The 27,472-nt window shown below is 43.5% G+C and overlaps 1 protein-coding gene across 1 annotated transcript in view; it reads right to left on the bottom strand.

The window, feature by feature from the left end:
- The window catches only part of trrap (transformation/transcription domain-associated protein), a 305,269-nt gene that overhangs the window by 10,588 nt on the left and 267,209 nt on the right, over positions 1 to 27,472 (bottom strand). The window contains exons 67-69 of the mRNA XM_073060184.1: positions 7,085 to 7,310; positions 4,872 to 5,089; positions 1,976 to 2,160 (exon numbers count right to left, since the gene is read on the bottom strand). Of these exons, the coding sequence (XP_072916285.1) occupies positions 1,976 to 2,160; positions 4,872 to 5,089; positions 7,085 to 7,310 (629 nt within the window). The remainder of the gene's footprint in view (positions 1 to 1,975; positions 2,161 to 4,871; positions 5,090 to 7,084; positions 7,311 to 27,472) is intronic.

The raw sequence follows: 27,472 nt of genomic DNA, 5'->3' as shown, positions 1-27,472 counted from the left end.
TGAACACGACCTCATTAGCCGGCTTTTGCACTATTTATTTTACAATTTATAGTAATGTTTATGCCTTGAACTGTTCCACTGCCACAAAATAATGAATTTTATGACACGTCAGTGATAATAAACCCAATTATAATTCACTACCTCCCGTGGCAGCCCATTCTAGGCACCTAACACTCTCTGTATAAAAAACTTGTTCTGCATATGTTCCTTTAAATCTTTCCCTACTCCTTTCTCAAAGTTATGCCCATGAATATTCGATTTCTACTCTGGCAAGGAGACTCTGACTATCTACCCTATCTTTGCTTCTTATATTTTTTCCAAGACCAAAAGCAGAATTAGGCCATTCAGCCCTTTGAATCTGCTCCACCATTCCATCAGGGTTGATTTATCATCACTGTCAACCCCATTTTCTTGCCTTCTCCCCATAACCTTTGATACCCTTACTGACCAACCTATCAACCTCCACTTTAAATATACCCAGTGACTTGGCCTCTACAGTTGTCCATGGCAATGAATTCCACAGATTCACCACCAACTCTCTAAAAAGATTGCCCCTCATCTCCGTTCCAAAGGGGTGTCCTTCTATTCTGAGGTTGTGCCCTCTGGTCCTAGACTTCCCTACTATAGAAAACATCCTCTCTAAATCTTTCAATATTCAATAGGTTTCAATGCAACCACCCACCCCGACCTTCCTAAACTCCACTGAGTACAGGCCCGAAGCCAACAAAACACTCCTCATATATTAACTCTTTCATTCACAAGATCATTCTCATAGACCTTCTGTGGGTCTAGCACATCCTTTCATAGATAAGGGTCATAAAACTGCTTACAATACTCCTTGCCAGTATTAATGTCTATTAGGTTGCCCCTTCAGGCTTTGATGCTGCAGAGGAAAGGAAAGTTTGTCCAACCATCCCTTGTAGTTTAATATTCTCTACTCCTGGTGAACCTCTTCTGTACCCTCTCCAAAGCCTGCACATTCTTCCTGCAATGGGAAGGATAACTGAGCACAATTCTCCAAATGCAGCCGAAACCGAAGTTTTACACAGCCACAACAGAACAGAACAGGAACAGGCAGAATGGAAGGAAATGTTTAAGAAGCAGTTTAATGCTTCCTTCTCCTACGAAGCCTACACATCTATGCACTACAGAAAATGGTGAATCAGCCCAGTCCATCACATGCAAAGCTCTCCCTTCCCACCACGGAGCACATTGACAAAGAGCGCCACCATGAGAAAGCAGCGTTCACCTTTAAGGAGCCCATCATCCAGGACATGCTCTCTTCTTGCTAATACCACTGGGCAGGAGGTACGGGAGTACTAGGTCCCACACAACTAAGAACAGGAACAGTTATTACCCTTCAACCATCAGACTCCCGAACCAGTGTGGATAACTTCTCACCACTATGCTGACCTAACTTCCCAACCTGCAGTCTCATTTTCAAGGACTCTATAGCTCACATTCTCAGTATTATTTATTTATATATTTGTTTTAATATTATTTGCACAATCTGTCTTCTTTTGCACACTGTTAGTCAGTCTTTCTTTTTGCAGAGATGTTACTTATTTATCAAAATACAGTGCAGAATAGACCTCTTCAGCCCTTTGAGCCGGGCCTCCCAACAATCACCCAATCACCCTAGTCTAATTGTGGGACAATTTACACTGACTAATTAACCTACCAACCAGTACGTCTTTGGACTGTGGGAGGAAACCGGAGCACCCGGAGGAAACCCATGCGGTCACAGGGAGAACGTACAAACCCCTTACGGGCAGTGGTGAGAATTGAACCCGGGTCACCTGTACTATAAAGTATTGTGCTAACCACTACGTTACCAAGTCGCCCACAAGTTCTACTGTATTTCTTATTTCTCCTGTAAGTGTCTGCAAGAAGATAGATTTCAGGGCTGTACACGGTGGCATAAAGTATATATACTTTAACTTTGAGAAAACAGTCTCTTCAATGCACGTCATACCTGATGACTGGCTTGTGTTCCTCTGGCCTGTACGGTGGCCAGCCTGTCATAGTAACGGGATATCGGGTTGTCATGCTCAATACCCTTCTTCGCGCAGCGCTGCTTATAGATCTCCACGAGGGAGAGCGAAGACGGGTTGTCTTCAACCAGCCTCATCTGAGGGGAGACCGCGACCACACGTGGCACTGCGTGAGAAAATCAAAAATCGGATATCAGGCAAGGCAGCTATGAACAGTGCTGGCCACAAAACACACACTGACAAAGATAATGAGATAATTGCAGCCAGCATCATTAAAATGTTATCTCATTGTTTGCAGCGAATTGCTGAACGAAGTCACCCAGTCCAGAGGTAGTGGCTTGAAGTCGAGTCTGTGAGTCTGGGCTGGGGACTGGAGGCGAGAGGACTGATGTCTGCAAGTCTAAGGGTCCAGGGCCAAGAACTGGAGGACCAGAGGCAGCTTGTCCTGGGACTGGAGGCTTGTCTACATGTGTGTGAGGGGGTGGGCAGGTGGAAGTGTCGGAAAGGAGTTTGTGTAGCTGCTATTGTCTTACTTTGTTCTGTCCTAGTTGCTGCTGCTTGCGTTATTCTGTTGAACATTCTGAGTAACACACACAAGATGCTGGAGGAACTCAGCAGGTCAGGCAGCATCTAAGGAAATGAATAAACAAGTCCTGATGAAAGGTCTCGGCCTGAAACATCAACTGTTCATCCCTCTCCATGGATGCCGTCCGACCTGCTGGTTTCCTCCATTATTTTGTATGTGTTACTCTGGATTTTCAGCATCTGCAGAGTCTCATGTTTAACACTGAGGGCGTGCTATGTTGGTACCGGAATGAGAGGCAATATTTGCGAGTTGTGTTGGTTGTTAATGCAACACATTTCACTCTATGTTTTCATGTACTTTGGATATATAAAATGTGAATCTGAATCTGCCACTCTTCATGACACAGTGACAACATTTCACTGACTGAGAAGAAAGCCACTAGCTTGTGAACATGTAAAGCTTTCTTAAGTATTTGCTCTACTCTAAATGTTAATTGGAATTGGAATTGGTTTATTACTGTCATACAGTGAAAAACTTGTCTCGTATCTGTTCATGCAGATCAGATCATTATACAGGCCGTACATGGGAAAAGCAATAACATAATGCAGAATAAAGTGTCACAGTTACACAGGATGTGCAGTGCAGACAGTAAGATCACAGTGATGCACTGTAGATTATGAGGTCAAGAATCTAACTTATTTTATGAGGGAGCTGCTTTTGAGCCTGATGGTATTCTGCATCTCCTGCCTGATGGCAGAGGGGAGAGGTGAGAATGTCCGGAGTGGGAAGGGTTTTTGATTATTCTGGCTGCTTTACTGATAAAGCAGTAAATCACTGTTAATCACTGCTAGTGATAAGCCTCGACTCTGGTTTCCATGATGTGCTGAGTTGTGAACTCTGGAATTTCTTGTGGTCACAGACAGAGCAGTTGCCATGTCAAGCCATTATACATTCTGTGGAGCACTGATTAAAAACTAAGTTTGGTGGATGGATGTTGATAGCAATAAATCAAACCTGCACCTACTACCTTCTGGGAGGACAGAGGAAGTAAATGAATGGGAACATCACCGATATCTAACGTCAGGAAAATCATAATCCGGTTTCATATCACTGGCATACGTCATGAAATTTACTGTTTTACAGCAGCAGTACATTGCAATACATAGTAATAAATTTATAAATTACAGTAAGTATATATATAAAAATAAATGTAATGAAAAATAGAGGGGAAAGAATAGTGAGGTTAGTATTTATGGGTTTATTGTCCATTCAGAAATTTGATGGCGGAAAAGAAGTTGTTCCTGAAACATTGAGTGTGTGTCTTCAGGCTCCTGTACCTCCTCCTTGATAGTAGCAACGAGAAGAGGGCATGACCTAGGTGATGGGGGTCCTTAATGATGGGTGCCACCTTTTTGAAGCAATCATCTGAGGAGGATAGTGCCCATGATGGAGCTGACTTACATGATAGAGTGGTACTAGAGAGCAATTAATCCACGTGGTTTCATTTAAACACAGCTATCAGATTTACAAATGTACATCGTGTGTTAAATGAGAAGTGTAGAGTGGGAACAGGCAGAGGGAAGGGAGAAAGTGCAGAAAGAGAGATGGAGGAATAAAGCATAAAGTCTTAAATCACTTAATGATCCAATTATTTTGTAGAAAGCAGCCAATTTACACACAGGAAACTCTAACACAGACAGAAATGAGACTTAGTGATTTGACTGGAGAAAGCATGCAATGCATAATATTATTGCAACGCCAACACCCAGCTTCATTTTCCGCTGCTATCCCTAAGGAGTTCGTACGTTATTCCTGTAACCGCACGAGTTTTCTCTGAGAGCTCCAGTTTCTATCCACAATTTAGTGACATATGGGTTATTGTTAATTTAGAGAGACAGTGTGGAACTGGCCCTTTCAGCCCAACGAGCTACACCACCCAGCACCACTCATTTAACTCCAGCTTAACCACAGGATAGTTTACAGTGACCAATTAACCCAGTAACCGGTACGTCTCTGGACTGCAGCAGGAGACAGGAGCTCCTGGAGGAAACCCCCGAGCGCACGGGAAGAACATACAAATTTCTTCCTCCCACACTCCAAGGATGTCTGGTTAGGGCATTGCTACATTGGTGCCAGAACTATGACAACACTTGCAGATTGCCCCCAGGCACATCCTTGGACTGCGTTGGTCAACAACACATTTCACTGCACGTTTCGATGTACATGTGATAAATAAAACTCCTTGGCACAGGTTCCTTGGGCTGGTAGGGCCTGCTAACTGCGCTAAATCTCTATATAAAATGAAATAAAATTTAAATTAAAAGAGACAGACACAGGTCTGCACTCTGTACCTGTGAAAAAAAGGTGCCTCTTTGTGGTCTCCTTTCGCTTCTCCAGGCAGGGGTTCAGTAACCTCAGTAGCTGCAGAACGCGCTCTTCCCGCCGAGACTCTGTCAGACAGGCGTCATTCATCACCAGGTACGGGTAAATTTTGCCATTGTGACCCCGAATGTAGAGTCTACGTGCTGCGGTGTTATGCTTCTGTACAATCTCCACTCTGGGCATGAACCTGGTGCACAAAGGATGTTATTCAGACTGACAAACAATATGCTGATGCACGAGGTGAGGATGCCATGTCATTGGCCATTTGGCTCATCATATCTATGTCAGTTCTCCCAGCTCCCCCAGCCACACAACCATGGATAGTTGCAACAAAAAGCACAATCCCCTGTGAAGAAATGAGACACCAGCGAGACTGTGGGTGCTCAAAGCTGCAGCAACAATCTGCTGGACTTCTTCCCTAGACCCACCTTCTTATTCTAGTTTCTAATCCCTTCCTTTTCAGTCCTGATGAAAGGTCTTGGCCCAAAATTTTAACTGTTAATCCCTCTCCAAAGATGCTGCCTGAGTTTCTCCAGCATCATGTGTGTGTTGCTCAAAACTTTCAGTACCTGCAGAATCTGTGTTTGTGCAACGTAGCTGTTACTGTACCAACTCAGCACTCTCTTCTAGCAGCTCATTCAATAACCCCACCAGCTCATCTCATTGCTACCATCAAGTAGGATGGTACAGAAGCCTGAAGACACACACTCAATATTTCAGGAATAGCTTCTTCATGACAAATGCCGGTGATACTAAACCTAATACTGATTCTGACCTCTATTTGAAAACTTGCCTGAAGTCTCCTGTATCCTCTTCCCTCTCACCTTAAATCTATGCCCTCTAGTTTTAGACTCACCTGGGGAAAAGACTGTGACTGTCTCACCTAACTACGTCCCCTCTTTGTATAGAGCATAGAAGCAGAATTAGGCCTTTCAGCCCATCACATCAGCTCTGCAATTCCATCATGGGCAATTTCCTGTTATCCCTCTCAACCTCACTCTTGTCTTCTCCCCATAACCTTTGACACCCTTACTAATCAAGAACCAATCAACTTCTGCTTTAAATATACCCAATAACTTGCCCAACAGCCATATGTGGCAATAAATTCTACAGATTCACTATCGTTTGCCTAAAGAAATTCCTCATCTCTGTTCTAAAATGACATCATTGTGCCCTCCGGTCCTAGACTCGCCCACTGTCGGAACCACCCTCCCCGCATCTACTCTATCTAGGCCTTTCAATAGTCAATCCAGGCAAAACAGTCCCTTTCTGCCCAATCACTCCTTAGAACTCCAGCCCATCAGTCTTGGCGATACACCTGTTGATCATTCCTACACCCTTTCTAGATTACTGACACCCTTCCTATAATGTTAACAGCAAGGGCAGACTGGACCTCAACTTTAAAACCTCAGTCGGAAGATGTTATCTCAAACAGCGTGGCATTTTCTTGATGTACTGGGAGGCTCTGCTGAGATTTTTGGATTGGGGTGTCTGGAGTGGGACTTGAACTCAAAATCTTCTGAGCTCACTACCCACTGTGCAGCACAAGAAAATACACTCAGCAGCCACTTTATTAGGTACATCTGCTTGTTAATGCAGATATTTAATCAATCACATGACAGCAGCTCAATGCATAAAAGCATGCAAACATGGTCAAGAGGTTCAGTTGTTGTTCAGACCAAACAACAGAATGGGGAAGAAAAGTTGGTTAAGTGACTTTGACTGTGGAATAATTGGTGCCTGACAGGGTGGTTTGAAAATCTCAGACTGCTGATTTCCTGGAATTTTTATGCACAACAGTCTCTAGAGTTTACAGAGAATGATGTGAAAAACAAAAAAAAAATTCAGTTAGCGGCAGCTCAATGGGCAAAGACACCTTGTTAATGAGAGGTCAGAGGAGAAGGGTCAGACTGGTTCAAGCTGAGAGGAAGGGTGACGGCAACTCAAATGACTTCATGTGGTGGTCACCAACAGTGGTGTACAGTGAGCTTCTCTGAACGCACAATCTGTCCAACTTTGAAGTGAATTTGCTACAGCAGCAGAAGACCAGGAACATACAGAAATATACACAGTACCTCTTGTAACTAATAAAGTGGCCATTGAGTATAGGTCAGAGAATGTACAGAAAGAAAGCACCGTCATTACACACCAGATGTTACAAACATACAGATGATCCACTAACCGTGCAATTTTAATGTAATAATGTGTTGGCTTGGGCATAAGGAACTCTCCCGGGATCTCCACATCTGCCGTCTGTGCAGAGAAGTTACTAAGAAACCGACACTTCTCCTCGATCAGAAAGAATTTAGGAAGCTGCTTGGTTTTTGCCTCGAGGATCTTTATCCATTTCTTTAACTTGGAGATGAGATTATGAAGCTTCATTGATCCCGGCACACTGAAGTCAAAATCTGATGCAATGAAAAGGACATTCATTAGCCAGCAGAAAGCTTTTCTTTATAAAACATAGATTTTTCCCCCATTATCAACTAATTTTATAGAAATTGGTAGTTCAATTTACAAATATGTGAAAATGTGTGGAAACAAATTTTGTTTCCGTTACACATTTTCAATTGCTTTTTTGAAAGTGCTAAAGTAGTCTCACAGAGTAATTTTTCCTCTCCTTTCATTCCCCACCGTCTCCCCTCTTACCCTTTCTCTTCTCCTCACCTGCCTATTGCCTTCCCCGGTTCCCCTCCTCCTTTCCTTCCTCCAATGGTCTTCTCACCCCTCCTATCAGACTCCTTCGTCTTCAGCCCTTTACCTTTTCCACCTATCACCTCCCAGCTTCTTACTTCATCCCTTCCCGCTACTTTCTTATTCTGAGTTCTGCCCACTTCCTTTCCAATCCTGATGAAGGGTCTCAGCCTGAAACATTGTTGTTTATTCCCCTCCATAGATGCTGCCTGGCTTGCTGAGTTCCTCCAGCATTTTGTATCTGTTACTCATAGAGCAATACCACATGGGAACAGGACCTCCACCCCATCTCATTCATGTCAACCATGGTGCTAGTACTATCTCTCTGTGTTTCACCTAAATACCTCTAAACCCCTTTTGTTCTTTACGGAACACCAGTAAACTAGGAAGGTCTTTACAATAGGCAAAGGTTTCCATGGTAAATAGAGATATTTTAATTCCAGGAATTGAATATGTCACTATCTGCCATGGTGGGATTTGAACCTCTATGACTTTGCCCTGAGTACCTAGATTAAACAGGAGATAATACCACTGTGCCACTGCCTCCGCCCGTGAAAAAGTCTTTGTGTATTGGTTAATTCCAGCATTTCAGGCAGCACTGAAGCAGACAGTGTCAGGATGTGTAAGATCATGTACAATGTTAGAAGGAACAAAGGTGTACACTATTTTCTAAGCAGGAATTAATTCACAAATTGGAGATGCAAAGGGACTTGGGAGTCCGTGTGCAGGATTCTCTAAAGGTTAGCTTGCAGGTTCAATTGGTGGCAAGGAAAGGAAAGCAAATGTGATGTCAGTATTCAATTCAAAAGCACTATATCATAAAAGCCAGGATAAAATGCTGAGCTTTAAAAGGCATTGATCACACTGCACTTGAAGTATTGTGAACAAGAGAAAATCTGCAGATGCTGGAAATCCGAGCAACACACACAAAACGCTGGAGGAACTCAGCAGGCCAGGCAGCATCTACGGAAAAAAGTACAGTTGATGTTTCAGGCTGAAACCCTTCGGCAGAAATATTGCAAGAAGTTTTGGGCTCCTTATCTAAGAAGGTAGGTGGTAAGGTCCTGTTGAAAATGGTGGAAATTGTGGAAAATGTACGGTGGTAGGGTTCCATTGAAGATGGCAGAACTTCCAGCATCTTCAACAGGACCCCACCACCAAACACACCCTTACCTCCCCCTACTCTGGCCTTTCTGAAGGGACCGCTCCCTCTGAGATTCCTTTGTGCGTTTATCCATCCCCACTTATCTCTTTCCCGGCACTTACCCCAGCAAGCAGCCAAAGTGCTCCATCTGCCCATTCACTTCCTCCCTCACCTCTATTCAGGAATACAACCAGTGAGGCAACATTTCACCAAAGAGGTGATTCACCTGCTCAGTGTGTGGGACGGGACTCATTCAGTTAGGGTCATCTAATGTATCCCGTACTCCCAGTGTGACCTCCTCTACACTGCTGAGACCCAACGTAGATTGGGGGGACCACTTTGTCGAGCATTTTCGCTCCATCTACGAAAAGCAGGATTTCACAGTGACCAACTACTTTAATTCTAATCTTCATTACCATTCCAACGGGATGGTAAGCTTAGAGGAGTAACACCTTATATTCCGAATAGGCAACCTCTATCCTGATGACATATGAACATCGAATTCTCCAACTTCCAGTAATTCCACCCTTACTTCTTCAATTCCCCACTCTGCTCATCCCTTTGGAAAAGAGGAAGAATTTCTTTAGGAAGAGGGTGAGAATCTGTGGAATTCATTGCCACAGACGCTGTGAAGGCCAAGCCAATGGCTATATTTAAAGCAGTTCTTGAAGTGTAATGGTGTCAAAGGTTATGAGAAGGCAGGAGAATGGGGATAACAAATCAGTCAGAATGAAATGGTGGAGCAGACTTGATGAGACGAATGACCTAGTTCTATCCGCGTTTCTTATGGCTGTAGGGTACTAAACCCTATGGGTTACGAACAATGCGCAGGAGGAAATCAACTGTAGAGAAAAAGGAATGATTGTCATTTCAGGTCAAGCAAGATAACTTAGGGAGAGAGGGAAGGGGAGGGGAGAGAGAGGGAGGGGGCAGGGAGAGGAAGAGAGGGAAAGAGAGATGGAGATAGTTTGCCTCAATGTATAATATACTGTACTGCTGCTGCAAAAAAGCTAATTTTAATGACTTTTATACCCTGAGCATGTTACCTATGACAATAATAGACTTAAACCTTGAAAGAAGGAACTTCAATGGCAACGCGAGGGGCAGATTTATTTTCCACAGAGACTGATAGGTGCCAGTAAAGATTCATTTTCATTCATTATGTGCCACATCGTGTGACATGGGCGATCATGGTCTTCACCATGATTGTTCCTGGCAAATTCTACAGAAGTAGTTTACCATTCCCTCCTTCTGGACAGTGTCTTTTCAAGACAAGTGACCTCAGCCATTATCAATACCCTTCAGAGATTGTCTGCCTGGTGTCAGTGGGCACATAACCAGGACTTGTGATACGCACCGGCTGCTCCCATGACTTCACGTGGCCCTGACTGGTGGTGGGTGGTGGGGGGGATGGGCTAAACAGCTACTACACCTTGCCCAAAGGTGACCTGCAGGCTAGTGGTGGGAAGGAGCACCTTACACCTCCTTTGGTAGAGATGTATTCCCACCCCACCACCCTTGGTAAGGTTACCAGAGTTAATTGTGCAAGCAAGTGAGCTTATGAAGTTTTAGACACACGATATAAAGAGAATACAGAGATATGGACAATACACAGGACAGCCCAGCAATGTAGCAGCTATACTAACACCATTACAGTAACATAGTCTAGGTTCACTCTTGCTGCAGCCAGTAAGGAGTTTGAATATTCTCCCTGTGACTGTGTGGGCTTCCCCCAGGTGCTTCAGTTTCCCCCCACACTCCACAGTTTCACAGGTTAGAGTTAGTAAGCTGTGGACACGCCAGAAGCATGGCACTCGGCACATCCTTGGACCATGTCGGTCGTTGGCAAGGATGACGCATTCCACTGTATGTTTCGATGGACGTGTGACAAATAAAGCAATCTTATCTTGTGATTTTAGGGCATTTAGTATAAATTGGTATCAAGGTCAGCACAACAGTGTAGGCCAAACAATCTGTTCAGCAATGTACTGATCAATATTTTACAAATCTGACTCTGACAGCAGTCATGATCTTGGTCAGCATCCATGAGACAGGCTGAAGGGCCTCTTTCAGAATCAGAATTAATATCACTGACATATGTTGTGAAATTTGTTGTTACAGCAGCATCACAGTGCACTACATAAAGTATACTATAAATTACATAAGAAAATATAGATATGTAAATTAAGTAAGCCATGTAAGAGAGCAAATATAACAAGATAGTGTTCATGGGTCAGTTCATTGTCTGTTCAATGTTGTATAACTCTAGTAAACACAAAGTACACTGCAGATGCTGTGATCAAAAATCTGACGAAGGGTCTCGGCCCGAAATGTTGACTGCTAATTTCCATGGATGCTGCCCGACCTGCTGAGTTCCTGCAGCGTGTTTGTACGTGTTGTATAACTCTAGACCTTATTGAATGGGGACAGGGACAGTGGCTAAAACACCTGCACCTGTTTTTATAAATTCTGCAGATGCTGGAAACGCAGAGTAACACACACAAAATGCTGGTGCGACTCAGCAAGTCAGGCAGCATCAATGGAAACTAATAAGACATCAAAGTTTCAAGCCAAGGCTCTTTCCACTCCTGCAGAAGGGCCTCGGCCCGAAACATCGAATGTTTATTCATTTTCATAGATGCTGCCTGACCTGCTGAGTTCCTCCAGCAATCTTGTATGCATAGCTCTGAATTACCAGCATCTGCAGAAACTCGTGTTTCTGCTTTGCATTATTCAAGAAGCCAGTTCCCTGACGTGTGAACACCAAGATAAAACTGAGCTGCCCAGACTTGCATCTCAAGAGTGTTTAATGCAGCCAGCCACCTCAGGATTTTATTCCAGAAGAGTTTCTAATTAACCTTCTAAAGCCTCAAATCCTCACACCAACTCAACTCTTGTACGTGTATAAATCTGCTTCACCTGCCCCATTGTACATCGCCATTTCCTTGAATCATGGGGCTTACTGCAAGAAATTAATTCAAAGGAGTGCACTTAATGCTTTAATCTTAGATTAGAAGGCAAATGCTGGGCCCTTGTATTATCACTTCAAAAATTAATAAGCGTATTTGCTAACAGCTCACAGAATGGCACAGAAAGAACTCAGCAGATTTGGCCCAATAATGGGTCTTTCATGGAAACAGCTCAAATCACACTTAACAAAACAATTGCACCTGCAGACTGGATGACTAAACTAGAGACTAGACCTAGAGGTCACAGGTTAAGGATGAAAGGTGAATATCGAAGGGAAATCTGAAGAGGGACTACTACTTCACTCAGAGAGTGGTACGAGTGTGGAACGAGCTGCCAGCGAAAGTGACGTCTGCGGGTTTGACTAACATTTAAGGAAGTTTGGATAAGTATGTGGAAGGGAAGGGTACGGAGGCTATGATCCAAGTCCTTGGAAGAGTAACAGATTGGAATTACTAGATGGGCCAAAGGGCCAGATTCTATGCTGTAGTACTCTCTCACTATGAGTAACTATGGTTCAGCGATACTGGAACAATGAGTGAGAGAGTCAAAGGGCATTGAAAAAGGCTGAAAAAGTACTGAATAGAGTACTGAAAAAGGCCCTTTGGCCCACATTGTCTGTGCCAAACTATTAAAGATTGGTTCACTACATTTGGACAGCAGCCATCAGATACTGTATACTGTGTATTCTTCATCAGAGATATTGCAGAGCCCAACCTAATATCAAAAAGACCAGATAGAGTGGACTGTAAGAGTCCTCCATCCACTGCTTATGGGAAGAGCTATTTACCCTGCTGAAGTCGTCACAATATAGTCCAGTCTTAGTAAATCCCCCTAAAAGAAATAAATATCCCAAAGTTGCCTCACAACAGCTTTATAGTAAGATATTATAAAGAAAGATTAGCTTTATTTATCACATGTACATCAAAACAGCAAAACATACAGTGAAATGCATCATTTGTGTCAATGACTAACAGTCCAAGAATGTGCTGTGGGCAGCCTGCAAGTGTCCCAATGCTTCCGTTGCCAACATAGCATGCCCACAACTATGTTAACTAATAATAACTCTGACCCATATGTCTTTGGAAAGTTGATATATCTCCCTACTGTGATAGGTGTAACAATAGAGAAGCTTCATTCATTGATATGTTTCTGACATGCCCAAGTCTTGAAAAATATCAGAAGGAAGTATTCTGAACTTTTTCTGTATTTTTTGAAGTAAATTTTAAGCCTAATCCTTTGACCAGCTTATTTGGTACTGTTGGAAGGGTGGATATCATTTTGAAGACATCTGACTAGCACATTCTGGATGATGGCTAGGAGGGCGCTCTTGCTTAAATGGAAGGATGCCACTCCACTTACTCATGCTCAGTGGTTACGGGACGTTATGGCATGCTTAAATTTAGAAAAGATTCGTTGTTCAATTTCTGAATCTAACAAAGATTTTCAAAATTTATGGGGACCGTTTTTGAATTATTTCCCGTTAAAGTACAGATGCTGGTTAATAGCATATTTCACTATCTGATAAGGTTTTTTCCCCCTTTTTTTCTTTACCAAACAGCTTCAGCTTTGGTAGTGGGTTTAGATTTTTTTTAATATATAAAAATTATTCATATCAACATATGAATTAATCTAATCTACATGAATATAGGGTAAGGAGTTCATTAATGTGATTCAAACATAATGTATTTGGTATTATATCTTTCTTTTGTTTTAAAATATGTATTTTCTTGAACTCTGTATTCTATGTAGAAATTAATAAAAATATTGAAAATGAAAAAAAAAGGAATGTGGGAGGAAACTGGAGCACCTGGAGGAGGTGCAGAAAAGGTTTGTCAAGATGCTGCCTGGACTAGAGGCTATAACAGGATGTAGGACAAACTCGGGTTGTTTTCACCGGAGCAGCAGAGCTGAGGGAAGATCTGATAGAGGTTTATGAGATTACAAGAGGCATAGATAGAGTAGATAGTATATCTTTCCTAAGATTGAAATGCAATATCAGAAGGCATTCATTTAAGGTGAAAGGAGATGTGAGGGGCAAAATTTTTTATACGGAGTGGTGGATGTCTGTAATGCACTGCACTTGACTAGGGTGGTGACACAGGCACAGCCATTAGGAACTTCTCAGAGATGTCTAGATAGGCACATAGGTGTGGGCGAAATGGAAGAATATGGACACTGTGTAGGCAGAAGTTTAGCTGGCCATTTGATTACTAATTTGGCACAACATTGTGGCTGAAAGGCCTGTCCTGTGCTGTTCTACATTTTATGAACTCCACAGTCACAGTCAGAATGCACAAACTCCTCACAGACAGCTGCGGGAATCGAACCCCGATTGGTGATTGCTGGTGCCCTAAAATGTTGCGCTAACTGCTACGCTACGTGCCGCCTTAGAACAAAGCTAGAATCAGGCAACTGCTGAATTTTAGGGTGCGCATCTGACATAACAATGAAGCCAAGATGAGGTAAATTCGGTCTCTACACAAGAGGAAATGAGTTGAGAGTTAGGGGGCAAAAGTTTAGGGGTAACACGAGGGGGAACTTCTTTACTCAGAGAGTGGTAGCTGTGTGGAACGAGCTTCCAGTAGAAGTGGTAGAGGCAGGTTCGATATTGTCATTTAAGAAAAAATTGGATAGGTATATGGACAAGAAAGGAATGGAGGGTTATGGGCTGAGTGCAGGTCGGTGGGATTAGGTGAGAGTAAGCGTTTGGCACGGACTAGAAGGGCCAAGATGGCCTGTTTCTGTGCTGTAATTGTTATATGGTTACACGCGCTGTTATTCCAACTGTACTGTCTGACAGCCAATTACAGTTAATAATAACTCGTACCCAAGGTTACATCCCCAGTTCCACCTGTGCTGAAACCAATTCATTACACCAGACTTCAAACCAGGTCAATGCATTTCTGCTGCGACTGCTGTGCAGCCTTGGTTACTGAGTGTTTATCTCTATCTTATTTTTTAAATTTATTTGCACAATTTTTCTCTTTAGGACGTTGGTTATCTGTCAGTCTTTATGTACAGTTTTCTCTTCTACTGCATTTCAAAATTTCCCTATAAATGTCTGCGAGAAAATAAACTTCAGGGTAATCTCAGAGTATACGGTAACATACACTCAGTGGCCACCTTATTAGCTACACCTGCTTGTTAATACAAATCCCTAATCAGCCAATCACATGGCAGCAACTCAACACATAAAAGCATGCAGACATGGTCAAGAGGTTCTGTTGTTGCTGAGACCAAACATCAGAATGGGGAAGAAATGTGATCTGAGTGACTTTGACCATGGAATGATTGCTAGTACCAGCGAATGGTGCGAGAAACAAAACTTCCAACGAGTGACAGTTCTGTGGGCAAAAAACACCTTGTTAAGGAGAGAGGTCAGAGGGGAATGCCCAGACTGGGTCAAGGAAGGCAACGGTAACTCAAATAACCACACATATTACAACAGTGGTGTGCAGAAGAGCATTTCTGAATGCACAACACGTCAAACCTTGAAGTGGATGAACTACAGCAGCAGAAGATCACACTAGGTTTCACTCCTGTCCCTAATAAAGTGGCCACTGTGTATACGCAGCTTGGTGATAAATTCTACTATGACTACTTTGACAATGCTTCGTAATAACTGAGCGTTGGGCTTGTCAAGTCAGACTTCAATTGACTGCTTAGCAGAACAGCATCAAGAGCAGTGAAATGATTTTGACTATGTCAAGGTACATTACTTGATCGTGGATTATTACTCAGGTAATTAGCATTATCTACATGCTAGGCAAACCTCTTTCTGCTCCTCAAATCATGCTGTAAGCCTTTAATTCCTTTGTTCGGTTTCCTTTTCTCGGAGTATTGGAGTTGAAAAGCCATTAAGGCAGCTGCTTCTTTTGTTCAGTGGTAAAGGAACAAAAGAAAAAGGTTTTTAAAGTTACAAATAGGATTCTCCGGTCTACTGAGGATGAGAGTAGAAGGATCCTTATGCCTGACTGCTTAAAGCTCAGACCATTTTCTATAAACCTGGGTTGTTTTCTGTGGAACGGAGGGGGCTGATGGAAGACCTGAGAGAAGTTTATAAAATTATGATTAAGAAAGAAAGATTAGGTTTATGGTGTTGAAGGGTCTCGGCCTGATATGTCGACTGTTTATTCCCCCCCCCATAGATGCTGTCTGACCTGCTGAGTTCTTCCAGCATTTTGTGTGTGTTGCTCTGGACTTCCAGCAGCTGCAGAATCTTATGTGATTAAGATTAGCTTTATTTGTCACATGTACATCAAAACATACAGTGAAAGATGTCGTTCTGCATCAATGACTAACACAGTCTGAAGGTAGGCAGCTTCCCCACAACTTACTGTTAACCTTGGACATTCTCTCTTCTCGCTCTCCCATCGGGCGGAAGTTACAAAAGCCTGAAAGCACGTACAACCAGGCTGAAGGACATCTTCTATCCTCGATAACCAGCCTGGACTGCATCACCATCTGATATAGGGGGTGGGGGCGCGGGACTACCGCACAGAATCGAAATAAGCTGTGGAGAGTTGTAAACTCGGTCAGCTCCAGCTCCATCGTGGGCATTAGCCTCCATGATATCCAGGACATCTTCAAAGAGCGATGCCTCAAAAAGGCTGTGTCCATCATTAAGGGCCCCCTATCATACCCTCTTCTCTTTGCTACCATCAGGAAGGAGGTACAGAAGCCTGAAGGCACACACTCAATGATTCAAGAATTGCTTCTTCCCCTCTGCCATCTGATTTCTGAATGGACATTGAACCCATAAACACTACCTCACTCCCTTTTGTATTTTTATTTCATGCTTATATTTTAAATAACTTTACATATATATGTATACATACATACTGACGGTACCCACACACACGGTAATTTATAGTCACCTATTATTATGTATTGCACTATACTGCTGCCGCAAAGACAACAAATTTCATGGCATCTGCCAGTGATACGAAACCTGACTCTGATTCTATCCCACTGCTACAAGACTACTGAACAGCCCCCTGGGATGATAAGATGGACTCCTGACCTCACAATCTACCTCGTTATAATCTTACACTTTATCTTTTACCAGCACTGCACTTTCTCTGTAACTGTTAACACTTTATTCTGCATTATTGTTCTGACTTGTGCTACCCCAATGCACTGTGTAACGATTTGGTATACATAAACTGTACGCAAGACAAGCTTTTCACTGCATCTTGGTACATGTGACAATGATAAACTATTACCACACCAATACCCTAGGGTAGATATGTCTAATACTACAGGATATGTACAGGGATGGAGTGTGCTGGGTGCCTGGAATGGTGGTGGATGCAGATACCAGAGAGGGGTTTTAAGAGGCTCTTCGATAGGAATATAGATGTGCAGAGAATGGAAGGATATGGACCATGTGTATACAGAAGGGATTACGACCACAAGACACAGCAGCAGAATTAAGCCATTTGTTTCCATCATTTGATCATAGCTGATTTATTTTCCCTCACAACCACACTCTCCTGCTGTCTCCCTGTAACCTTTGAAGCCCTTAATAATCAAGAACCTAACAACCTCTGCTTTAAATATACCCAGTGACTTGGCCTCCAAGGCAGTCTGTGGTGATGAATTCCGCAGATTCACCACTCTCTGACTGACGAAATTCCTTCTCTCTGTTCTAAAGGGATGTCCTTGTATTCCAAGGCTGTGCTCTCTGTCCTTTTCACAACAGGGTGGAGAGTCTACTGGTTCTATCTATAAAGTTCCACCACCAATCTGTTCTTTGAAAATTAAATCCATAGGGATATTCCATGTCATTCCAAGTTTGCTGATCAATACAAATCATTTTCTAAAATTTCCTTAGAAAGTACTGAAGAAAATGGCAGACAAGGTCCTAGACTAATGAACACTCAACAAAGCTAAAACATTAACCTAGAGATGTGCTTAAAGCCAGTCCTGCAGAACAGCAGAATCAAACTTGTTTTAAGGTCTCTGGCGTCCTTTTCTTAAGTGGCGAGGGGCATTTTTATTTTATTTAATACCGTGTACTTGTGCTATAAAAAGGACGATGATGGAAAATCCCAGGTGACTTGTGTGAGGTAACCTTCCAGTTTGGAATCTAATGAAAGGTTATCCTATCTCTCTCTCTCTCTCTCTCTCTCTCTCCACCAAGGCATCTTGAACTGTTGAATATTTGATTCAATCATGGGACCTGTACATCACCAGCAGGTCTGCAATTTATTGCCTCTCCCACAAGGTCCCTGGCAGAGTCCTACTGTTACACAGCACAGGAACAGCCCAACTCATTCATGCCAACCAGATGACACAAAGGTTGGTGCTGCTGTCGATACTGTTGAAGGTTGCCTCATTACGAGAAAGATGCAGAAGCTTTAGAGAGAGTTTAGAAGAGATTTACCAGGGTACCATGGCGCACTGAAAGGTTGCAGAGCTGGGCTCAGTGGCAGATGGAGTTTAACCCTGAAAAGTGTAGGTGACACACTTTGGGAGGTCAAATTTGACGGCCAAGTGCAAGGTTATTAGCAGGATTTTTGGTAGAGTGGAAGAAGAGGGATCTTGGAGTCAACATCCAGGGATGCTTCAAAGTTGCTATGCATGTTGATAAGAAGGCATATGGTGTGTTGGCCTTTGCTGGGGAATTGCATTCAAGAGCAGTGAGGTAACGTTGCAGCTCCATAACACTCTGGTTAGACCACACCGGGAAAACTGTATTCAGTTCTGGTCGCCTCATTATAGGAAGAATGTGGAAGCTTTAGAGAGCGTGCAGAGGAGATTTTTCAGGATTCTGCCTGGATTAGAGAGCATGAGGGAAGCGGAGTAAAAGAGGATAAGAGGCAACTAATTAGGTGTATAAGATGATGAGAATGAATAGCCTGTGCCTTTTCCCCAGGGCTAATACAAGACAGAATAATTTTAAGGTGACTGGAGAAAAGTATGGTGAGGGGATGGGATGTCAGAGATAGGTTTTTAGAGAATGGTGGGTGTGTGGAATGCACTGCCTGGGGTGGTGATATTGGTGATACGTTAGGGATATTTAAAAGACTCAGGTACATGGACGATAGAAAAATGGAGAGATATGTGAGAGGGAAGGGTTAAATTGATCTTGGAGAAGGTTACAAGATCAGCACAATATCACGGGCCGAAGGGCCTGGACTCTGCTGGATTGTTCTAAGTTCAATCAAGATGTTGATCTGAGCTAGTCTTATTTAGCTTATAACAGTTGCTATCCATGTACTTTTGTAAGTGTTTATTGAACCTTGCAATTGTACCCACCTTCGCAGCTTGCTCTGCTGACTTAATCCACAGACCCACCACCCTCTTAAAAACATTTCACCATGGTCCCTTTCAAACCTTTACCCTATCACCCTGAACCTATGCTGTCTGACGAAGGGCCTTGGCCCGAAACGTTGACTGCTTGTTTCCACGGATGCTGCCTGACCTGCTGAGTTCCTCCAGCGTGCTGTACTGGTTTTAGACTTGCCTGCCCTGGGGAAAACACTGTGGCCATCCACCTTATCTACATCCCTCATGATTTTATAAGATCAATCCCCCCACCCAATCTGCTATGGAAAGAAGCCCTAGCCTATCCAAGCTCTCCTTATAGATAGCAGCTTGTTAGGCCATTAGAGAAGGAAGTAGGAGGACAGACAGATTTCTCTGAGTTTGGATTTATATACATGACGGATTGGGCAAGGAGGTAGATCCTCTTTTTTATTTTTATTTAGAGATACACCAAGGAACGGGCTCTTCTGGGTCAATGACACACTGCCCACACTGCCCCTGATTTAACCCTCGCCTCATCACAGGACAATTTACAATGACCAATTAATCTACTAACTGGTACATCTTTGGACTGTGAGAGGAAACCCACGTTGTCATGGGGAGAAAACTCAAGCTCCTTATGGATGGTGCTGGAATTGGAACTCCGAACCCTGGAATGCCCCAAGCTGTATTAGCGACGTACTAAACTCCACACAACCGTGGCACTGTTCTGCAAGCGAATCAGACAAGCTTTGAATGAACTGAAAATGCTCGATTGCTTTGGTGGAAGTCAAAATCTCTGGTTCATCACATGTAGTTATCCAGCATTCACAGTATCTGCTTCGGGTGTTAACAATATTCTCAGAGAGAGAGAGAGAGATGGAAATCAATGTAAAACTGATCGCCTGTACCAGAGATAAGGCCTCTGTACAATTCTGAAACATAAAAACATCACGACAAGGAGGGAGCATCAAGATTGCTGAGGGTTGCGGGTTCACTGTTGAGAGACAGCAAGCACTATTTAATCTTCTGAACTATCTGCTGTCCTTTCTGTCTGAAGACTGAAATTTTTTTATGAAGTAATCCACACCTTTTAATAAGAAATGAGAAGTCCATTTCAATCTTGGAAGCTTAAAATCTCCGCCATATCAAGTTTTTATGCTATTCTGGTCTCATGTGTAAGCTGAGATTTGAATATGCCTTCGTCCATTGCTGGAGGTGTTTGAAAATGGCATGACTACCCCCCGCTCTGTAAATAGTGCCTGATGTGGAGGGGCTATTTATGAAAAATTGTGGGGGCGTGAGGTCAGTAAGTGATGGCAGCTTCTCAAACCTCTCTGTAGTTGACTGAGATGCAAGACGTGTCAAACTATTAGAGAGGAATAAGAAGTACATGCATGACAGATTCTTGTGTAGATTTCTACACATCTTGATGTTGTTACAATGGAGCACACTGCATCATATTTCAGGCCCTTCAGCCCATGATGTTGTGCCGACTTTAACCCAAGTGAGCAATTTCAAGTTCCTGGGTGTCAACATCTCTGATGATATCTCCTACAGCCAACATATCAGTGCACCTACAAAGAAGGCACAGCAGCAGGAGTTTGAGGAGATTCAGCTTGTCACCTAAAACACACGGAAATTTGGACAAATGGACCCCGGAGAGCATTCCAACTGGCTGCGTTACCATGTGGTATGGGGAGGGGGAGGTGGGCTACACAGCATCGAAGTAAGCTGCAGAGAATTGTAAACTTGGTCAGCTCCATCATGGGCACTAGCCATTGTAATATTCAGGACATCGTCAAGGAGCAATGATTAAAAAGGCGGTGTTCATCATTAAGGATCTTCTCATTGTTACCATCAAGAAGGAGGTACAGAAGCCTGAAGGCACACACTCAATGATTCAAGAATTGCTGCTTCCCTTCTGCCATCTGATTTCTGAATGGACATTGAACCCATGAACATTACTTCACATGTTTTTCCCTATTATTACGTATTTCATTGTACTGCTGCCGCAAAGTCAACAGATTTCTTGACATATGACAGTGACATTAAACCTGATTTTGATCCTGATGCTCTCAAGAACAATGCAGGTACGCAACTACTCAGTTGGGGCCAATTACACTGGCCGGGGGGTGGGGGCGGAGGTCAGGAGTGAACCCAGGATGCTGAAGCTCTGAGACAGCAGCTCTACTGGCTGTACCCAAGTGCTGCACTGGCAGAACAGTACAGCACAGTACAGGCCCCTCAGCCTATGATGCTGAGCTGACCTGTTAGCCTACAGGTCAATGTTACCTCACCTTTAAGTAAAGTAAGAAAAGTTTATTTTGGAAATGGATACAGAATGCCAATTATGTCTTTAAAGTAGTTGCTTTAACTTATTTTTCATGAATACAAGATTTTTCCTTATAGTTTTTCTTTCTCTGTACATTTCTTTGTAATAGTTACTGTAGAACCCAACTCATGGCTAAATGTGTCTTGGGTAATGATGCCGATTTAAGTTTTCCTCAACGTTCAAAGTAAATTTAGTATCAAAATACATATATGTCACCATATACAAACCCAAGATACATTTTCTGGCGAGCATACACAGTAAATCCAAGAAATACAATAGAATTACTGAAAGACTGCACCCAACAAGATGGAAAAACAACCAATGTGCAAAAAACAAACTATGCAAATACAAAGCAAAAAGTAATAAATAAGTGATAAATAACAAGAACATAAGATGAAGAATCCTTGAAAGTGAGTCCATAGGTTGTGGGAACATTTCAGTGATGGGATGAGAAGTTGAGTGAAATTATCCTTTCAGCCTGATGGTTGAGGGGTAATCACTGTTCCTGAACCTGTGATGTGAGCCCTGATCTTCCCAAAGGCAGCAATGAAAAGAGAGCTTGACCGAGGTGGGGAGGGTCCTCGATGATGGATGGGTCAGCACTCCTTGTAGGTGTGCTCAGTGGTAGGGAGGGCTTTACCTGCAATTTCAACTGGGACAAATCAGAGTGTACTGGGTAGACTATGTGGCATTTATGTGACTTAATGATAGATAGATAGATACTTTATTCATCCCCATGGGGAAATTCAACTTTTTTTCCAATGTCCCATACACTTCTTGTAGCAAAACTAATAACATACAATACTTAACTCTGTAAAAAATATGATATGCATCTAAATCACTATCTCAAAAAGCATTAATAATAGCTTTTAAAAAGTTCTTAAGTCCTGGCGGTTGAATTGTAAAGTCTAATGGCATTGGGGAGTATTGACCTCTTCATCCTGTCTGAGGAGCATTGCATCGATAGTAACCTGTCGCTGAAACTCCTTCTCTGTCTCTGGATGGTGCTATGTAGAGGATGTTCAGAGTTTTCCATAATTGACCGTAGCCTACTCAGCGCCCTTCGCTCAGCTACCGATGTTAAACTCTCCAGTACTTTGCCCACGACAGAGCCCGCCTTCCTTACCAGCTTATTAAGACGTGAGGTGTCCCTCTTCTTAATGATTTTCTTCTTAGAGATTTTCAGACTACCACCCATCATCCTTTACCAATACCACCTGGTATTAAGTGTCTAATACCAGAGGAATGCATTCAACGTGAGAGGGGGTAGTTTCAAAGGAGATGTGGGGGCAAGTTGTTTGTTTTTGTTTTTTTTACACAGAGAGTGGTGGGTGCCTGGAATGCACTGCCTTGGGTGGTGGGAGAGGAGATACATTAGGGACTTTTAAGAGATGTTTAGATAGGCACATGAATATGAGGAAAGTGGAAGGATATGGACATTGTGCAGGCAGAAGGGATTAGTTAGTGATTTGATAACTGATTTAATTGGTTCAGCGTAACACTGTGGGCCAAAGGGCCTGTTGTTGTACTGTTCTATGTTCTATTCCCTCCATCATCTGGTTACCACTCCCCTCACCTAGATCCACTTACCACCTACCACACCACCTCCCTCCCACCTCTTTCTACTGGCTATCCCCCTTTCTTTCCAGCCCCGATGAAGGGTCTCCACCTGAAACATCAGTGAGTTATTTCCCTCCACAGACGCTGCCTGAACCGTTAAGTTCCTCCAGCTCCATTGTGTGTTTCAGGAAGTTTATCGCCAGATGCAAAAGAAATTCGTTTCCTTCCACCAGGAACCTGGAATTGGATTCCCCAGGCTGTCGCATCCGACAACGGCAGATTAGAAATGGAGTGCTTTTGAAAATGGAAAAGCTGTTGCACTGGGGCAGTTCCACTCTCTCGACCTCGGAAGTCCAGGTCCAGCGGAATGAGTGGTCACCACATCTGGGGTGTTCCTTGGTTACAGCGGACAATCGTGACTTCTGTGCCTAGTCATTGCCTCACTATCAATGAGACAATGCAGAGCCACCATGCTGGCCACTGGACCTCATCCGTCCAGTCAGCCAGAGCTAACTCCGCATGCTAAGACAGGCATATCTGTATCTCACTAGGGTATGTGGCCCCTAGCTACCCTCGCTGCCAATTGAAGCGCTGTACTGGGATGTGGCCACTGTTACATACAAACTGCTTTAAGCCAGCTTTAGTGAACCTCACACCAAGAAACCATTAATTTACAGCCTCAGACTGGTTGCAGGCAGTAGTCACCAATCCCCTGATTATCAGTTGTCCCTTCCAGATCAGCTGCCCTCAGCCAATGATAGAAGGTTAGCTTTCCTTTTCTACACAAGCTTAATAATTTCTGATCAATTTGGAGAAGACCATCATTTCAACTCCATCAGGGTGATGACAGTTTAAAATAATCAACACACTCCAAATGTTGGAGGAATTTGCAGCTGCAGAGGGGAATAAACGGTCAACATTTTGGGCCGAGACCCTCCATCAGGAAGAGGGAATGGAGTACAACCTGGCAGGCGATGGGTGACACCAGGTGAGTGGGAAGCTGGCTGGTGATAGGTGGAAGAGCTAGAAGGCTGAAGGAGGAGGAATCTAATAGGACAGGAGATCGGACCATAGATTCTACCACCTACATCCTCCCAGCTTTCTGACTCTCCCAATCTATCTTGCTGTGGCCCATATGCTTTATTTATTTACTTTCTCTGTAATTGCATTCCATGTCTCTTTTATTACCTTGATTACTTTTACCTAGACACAATCTGTCAGAATGGTACGCATTGCTACAGATCATAGACTCATAGAACACTACAGCGCAGAAACTGGCCATTCAGCCCATCTAGTCCATGCCAGACTCTTAATCTGCCTAGTCCCATCAACCTGCACCCAGATCATAGCCCTCCATACCCCTACCTATCCAATTTTTTTTCATAATTGAACCCATATCCACCACTTGTTCCACACTCGCACTGCCATGAGAGAAGAAATTCCCCCTCATCTTCCCTGAACAATAATAAACCAATAGTGGAAGAGGACTTAATATATAGATGTAGCCTAATGAAATTCAATAAGCCAAGCAGCGTTTGTGGAGAGGAATAAACAGTTGACGTTTCGGGCTAAGACCCTTCAGGACTCAAGATAAAGTGTTTCACCCACAGCACTGACAGTTTATAAAGGGTCTCAGCCCAAAACATTGACTGTTTATTCCACTCCATAGATGCTGCCTGACCTGCTGAGTTCCTCCAGCATTTCATGTGTGTTGTTCTGGATTTCCAGCTTCTGCAGATTCTTGTGTTTATGAAAGTCAATAAACTGCAGACACCAAAAATCTTAAAAGTAGAAAATGATGGAGGTGTTCAGCAGGGCAGGCCACATCTGCAGAAAGTGGTAAGGACATTAACTGCTTTTCTCTTTTCACAGATGCTGTCTGCCATGGTGGGTGCATCCCTGAACAATGGCAGGGCCCACTGCCTAAAGGTTCCATGGTACTCCACACCAACTTGGATATCACAGCAGCAAACTGTCACAACATGGTGTTGGATCTGGCTAAAGCAGAGCATTGTATTCCAGTGCTGTCCAAAGCCCTTGCAAAGGATACAGCGGTAAAGATAATAGCCATTATTAAACCTTGTACATAAAGTCTGCATGCCCTTTCCTTTGCCTGAACGCTCACAGTGTAAGCAATAACCTACATTCAGGATGTATCACCATTGTGGTCTTCTCTACCGGAAGATCACTGCCTTACCTTCACTTTAGCAGTCAAGCCCCAAGTAGTCCAATACTAAGAACCTTTCCCTGCCAAGAATATTCCCCAGAACACACACACACTGTCCTCTAAGGTACAAACACCAGCAATCGCCAGTCAGGGTTCACTTCCCACTGCTGTCTGTAAGGAGGCAGTACATTCTCTCCATGATCTCGTGCGTTTTCTCTGGCTGCTCCGGTCCGCTCCCACGCTCCGAAGCTGTGGTTAGGGTTAGGAAGTTGTGTGCATGTTACGTTGGCAGCGGAAGCACAGTGATACTTGTTGGATGCCCCTCGGATTGCGCAGGTCATTGACATAGATCAACATCTTGCTGTATGTCTCAATATACATGAAGTGAAGCTAATCTATTACCTTTACTTTTCCCAAATAAAGGATGATCTCTCAACTCAGTCAAAAGATGAACCTGTTATCCTAACTCTGCACACAGCCCTCAGACATCCTTCAGCTTCTTCAGACAAGCTCTCTGTATCTACCCTGTCAGTCCCTTACAGAATCCGGCCACTTCTGCCTGAAGGGAGAATGGAGTTGAGAGAGATAATATATCAGTCATGATAGAATGGCGGAGCAGACTCAAAAGGCCAAATGGCCCAATTCTGCTCCTATATTTTACGGAAGCACCACCTCCTGCAGCAAATTAGTTAATCAAAGCACTGAACATATTTGTTTATGATGGAGAACTGGAAAAGCAAATGTCACTCAGACGTCAAAGTACGCACGCTCAGCTAATGAGCAGCCAGCTTGAGATACGGAAACGGCGTGAATGCCAGTAGGAATGAAATGAAAACTCTGCGAGTGCTTTTTAAACCTGCCAGATTGGACATGAGCTTCTAGAACTGACACTGCCCTGCAAGCCTAGAGAGCAATTGCCTTCCCTTTTAATCAATTTGAATCGAGGCACAAGGTCGGCAATAAAATCCCCGAAGCCGAGCTGTATACAGGGAGGTGAGGAAGAACAGCCAGATGACCCTAAGGATTGCACAGCAAAGCTAACGCTTTTTTTAATGGCAGCAAACTGTCTCTCAAACAAGATGAAGAGGAGAGGGGAAAAAACATTACAATTATTTATAGTTGAAGCCCCTGTGAATCCTGAACAATCACCCAGCATGCAAAACCATTTCACCAGTATTTCTCCGCAGGATAGCCAACATCCACTGCTTTCAATCATATGGCTCAGAACTCCCATTATTTGCTGTCATGCCACGGCCGTGCCCCAGAGAGTACATCACGCCAAACGTGCATTAGCTATATAGGTCAAATTCATGATTCGCTGCTACCGTCAAGAGACAACAAGCAGACCCTTCATTTGCTCGGCCCCTTGGGTATTAAGGGTCCCACTTCTAGCTGTTAAGCCTCGGGGCTGTGCTTATGCTCGCAAACTGATTGGGAAGTTAAGTTTCAAACAAAACCCTGCGACGCTCTCATGCTCTAATTGCTTTTCCTTATTTTCTAGCCGTCATTTTTCATCCCCTGTGCTAGATGCTGCCACTTAGGAGAAAATGCACCCGGTAACTCGCAAAGAATCTTATATGGCGTGGTGGTATGCGCCACCTACTGGCTCCTTTGGAAATGCAGTTAAAGGCTGCTTTGCAGAAGATAGTATCTTCCGTGATATCTCCAAAGTATTGTCAAGATTTCTTAATGTCATTTCCAGTACACAAGTGTAAAGGAGAACAAAATAATTGTCACTCCGGATCTGATGCAGCACAAAAAAAAAACGCAGTAAAGAACACAATAATAAAAAGATAATAAATATAAATACTCAAGATAGCTTGCATACATAGACTGATCGTATGTACATAACGTGACACCATACACAGGAGTGTCTGTACAAAAGGTGACTCTGACAGGAAATGATAAAGTTGTGGTAGTTGGGGGTGTGGAGGGGTGTTTAGTGGGTGGGGGCTTTGATCAGCCTTACTGATTGGGGGAAAGTAACTGATTTTGAGTCTGGTGGCCTTGCCCTGAATGCAATGTAGCCTCCTCGCTGATGGGAGTGGGACAACAAGGCCATGAGCAGGGTGGGTGGGATCCTTCGTGATGTTACACAACCCATGGCAGTTTGAGAGACAGCAGGGAGGCTGGAGATTTGGAGCAAAACACACCCAAAGCCAGAACTTAGCAGGTCAGGCAACATCTGTGGAGGGAAACGGGAGGTTGGCACACTATATTATTATTATGTGTTTTTTTTTGAAGAGATACAGCACAGTAACAGGCCCTTCCGGCCCAATGAGCCACGCTGCCCAGTAACCCACCTATTTAACCCTCGCCTATTCAGAGGATAATTCACAACGACCAATTAACTTATGAACTAGAACGTTGTTGCAATGTGGGAGGAAACTGGAGCACCCAGAGGATACCACGTGGTCTTGGGGAGAACATACAAGCTCCTTACAAACAG

Source organism: Hemitrygon akajei, chromosome 11 (assembly GCF_048418815.1).
Source record: "Hemitrygon akajei chromosome 11, sHemAka1.3, whole genome shotgun sequence".
In the NCBI taxonomy this organism is placed as follows: Eukaryota; Metazoa; Chordata; class Chondrichthyes; order Myliobatiformes; family Dasyatidae; genus Hemitrygon; species Hemitrygon akajei.
This window is presented reverse-complemented; position numbering and strand designations above follow the sequence as displayed.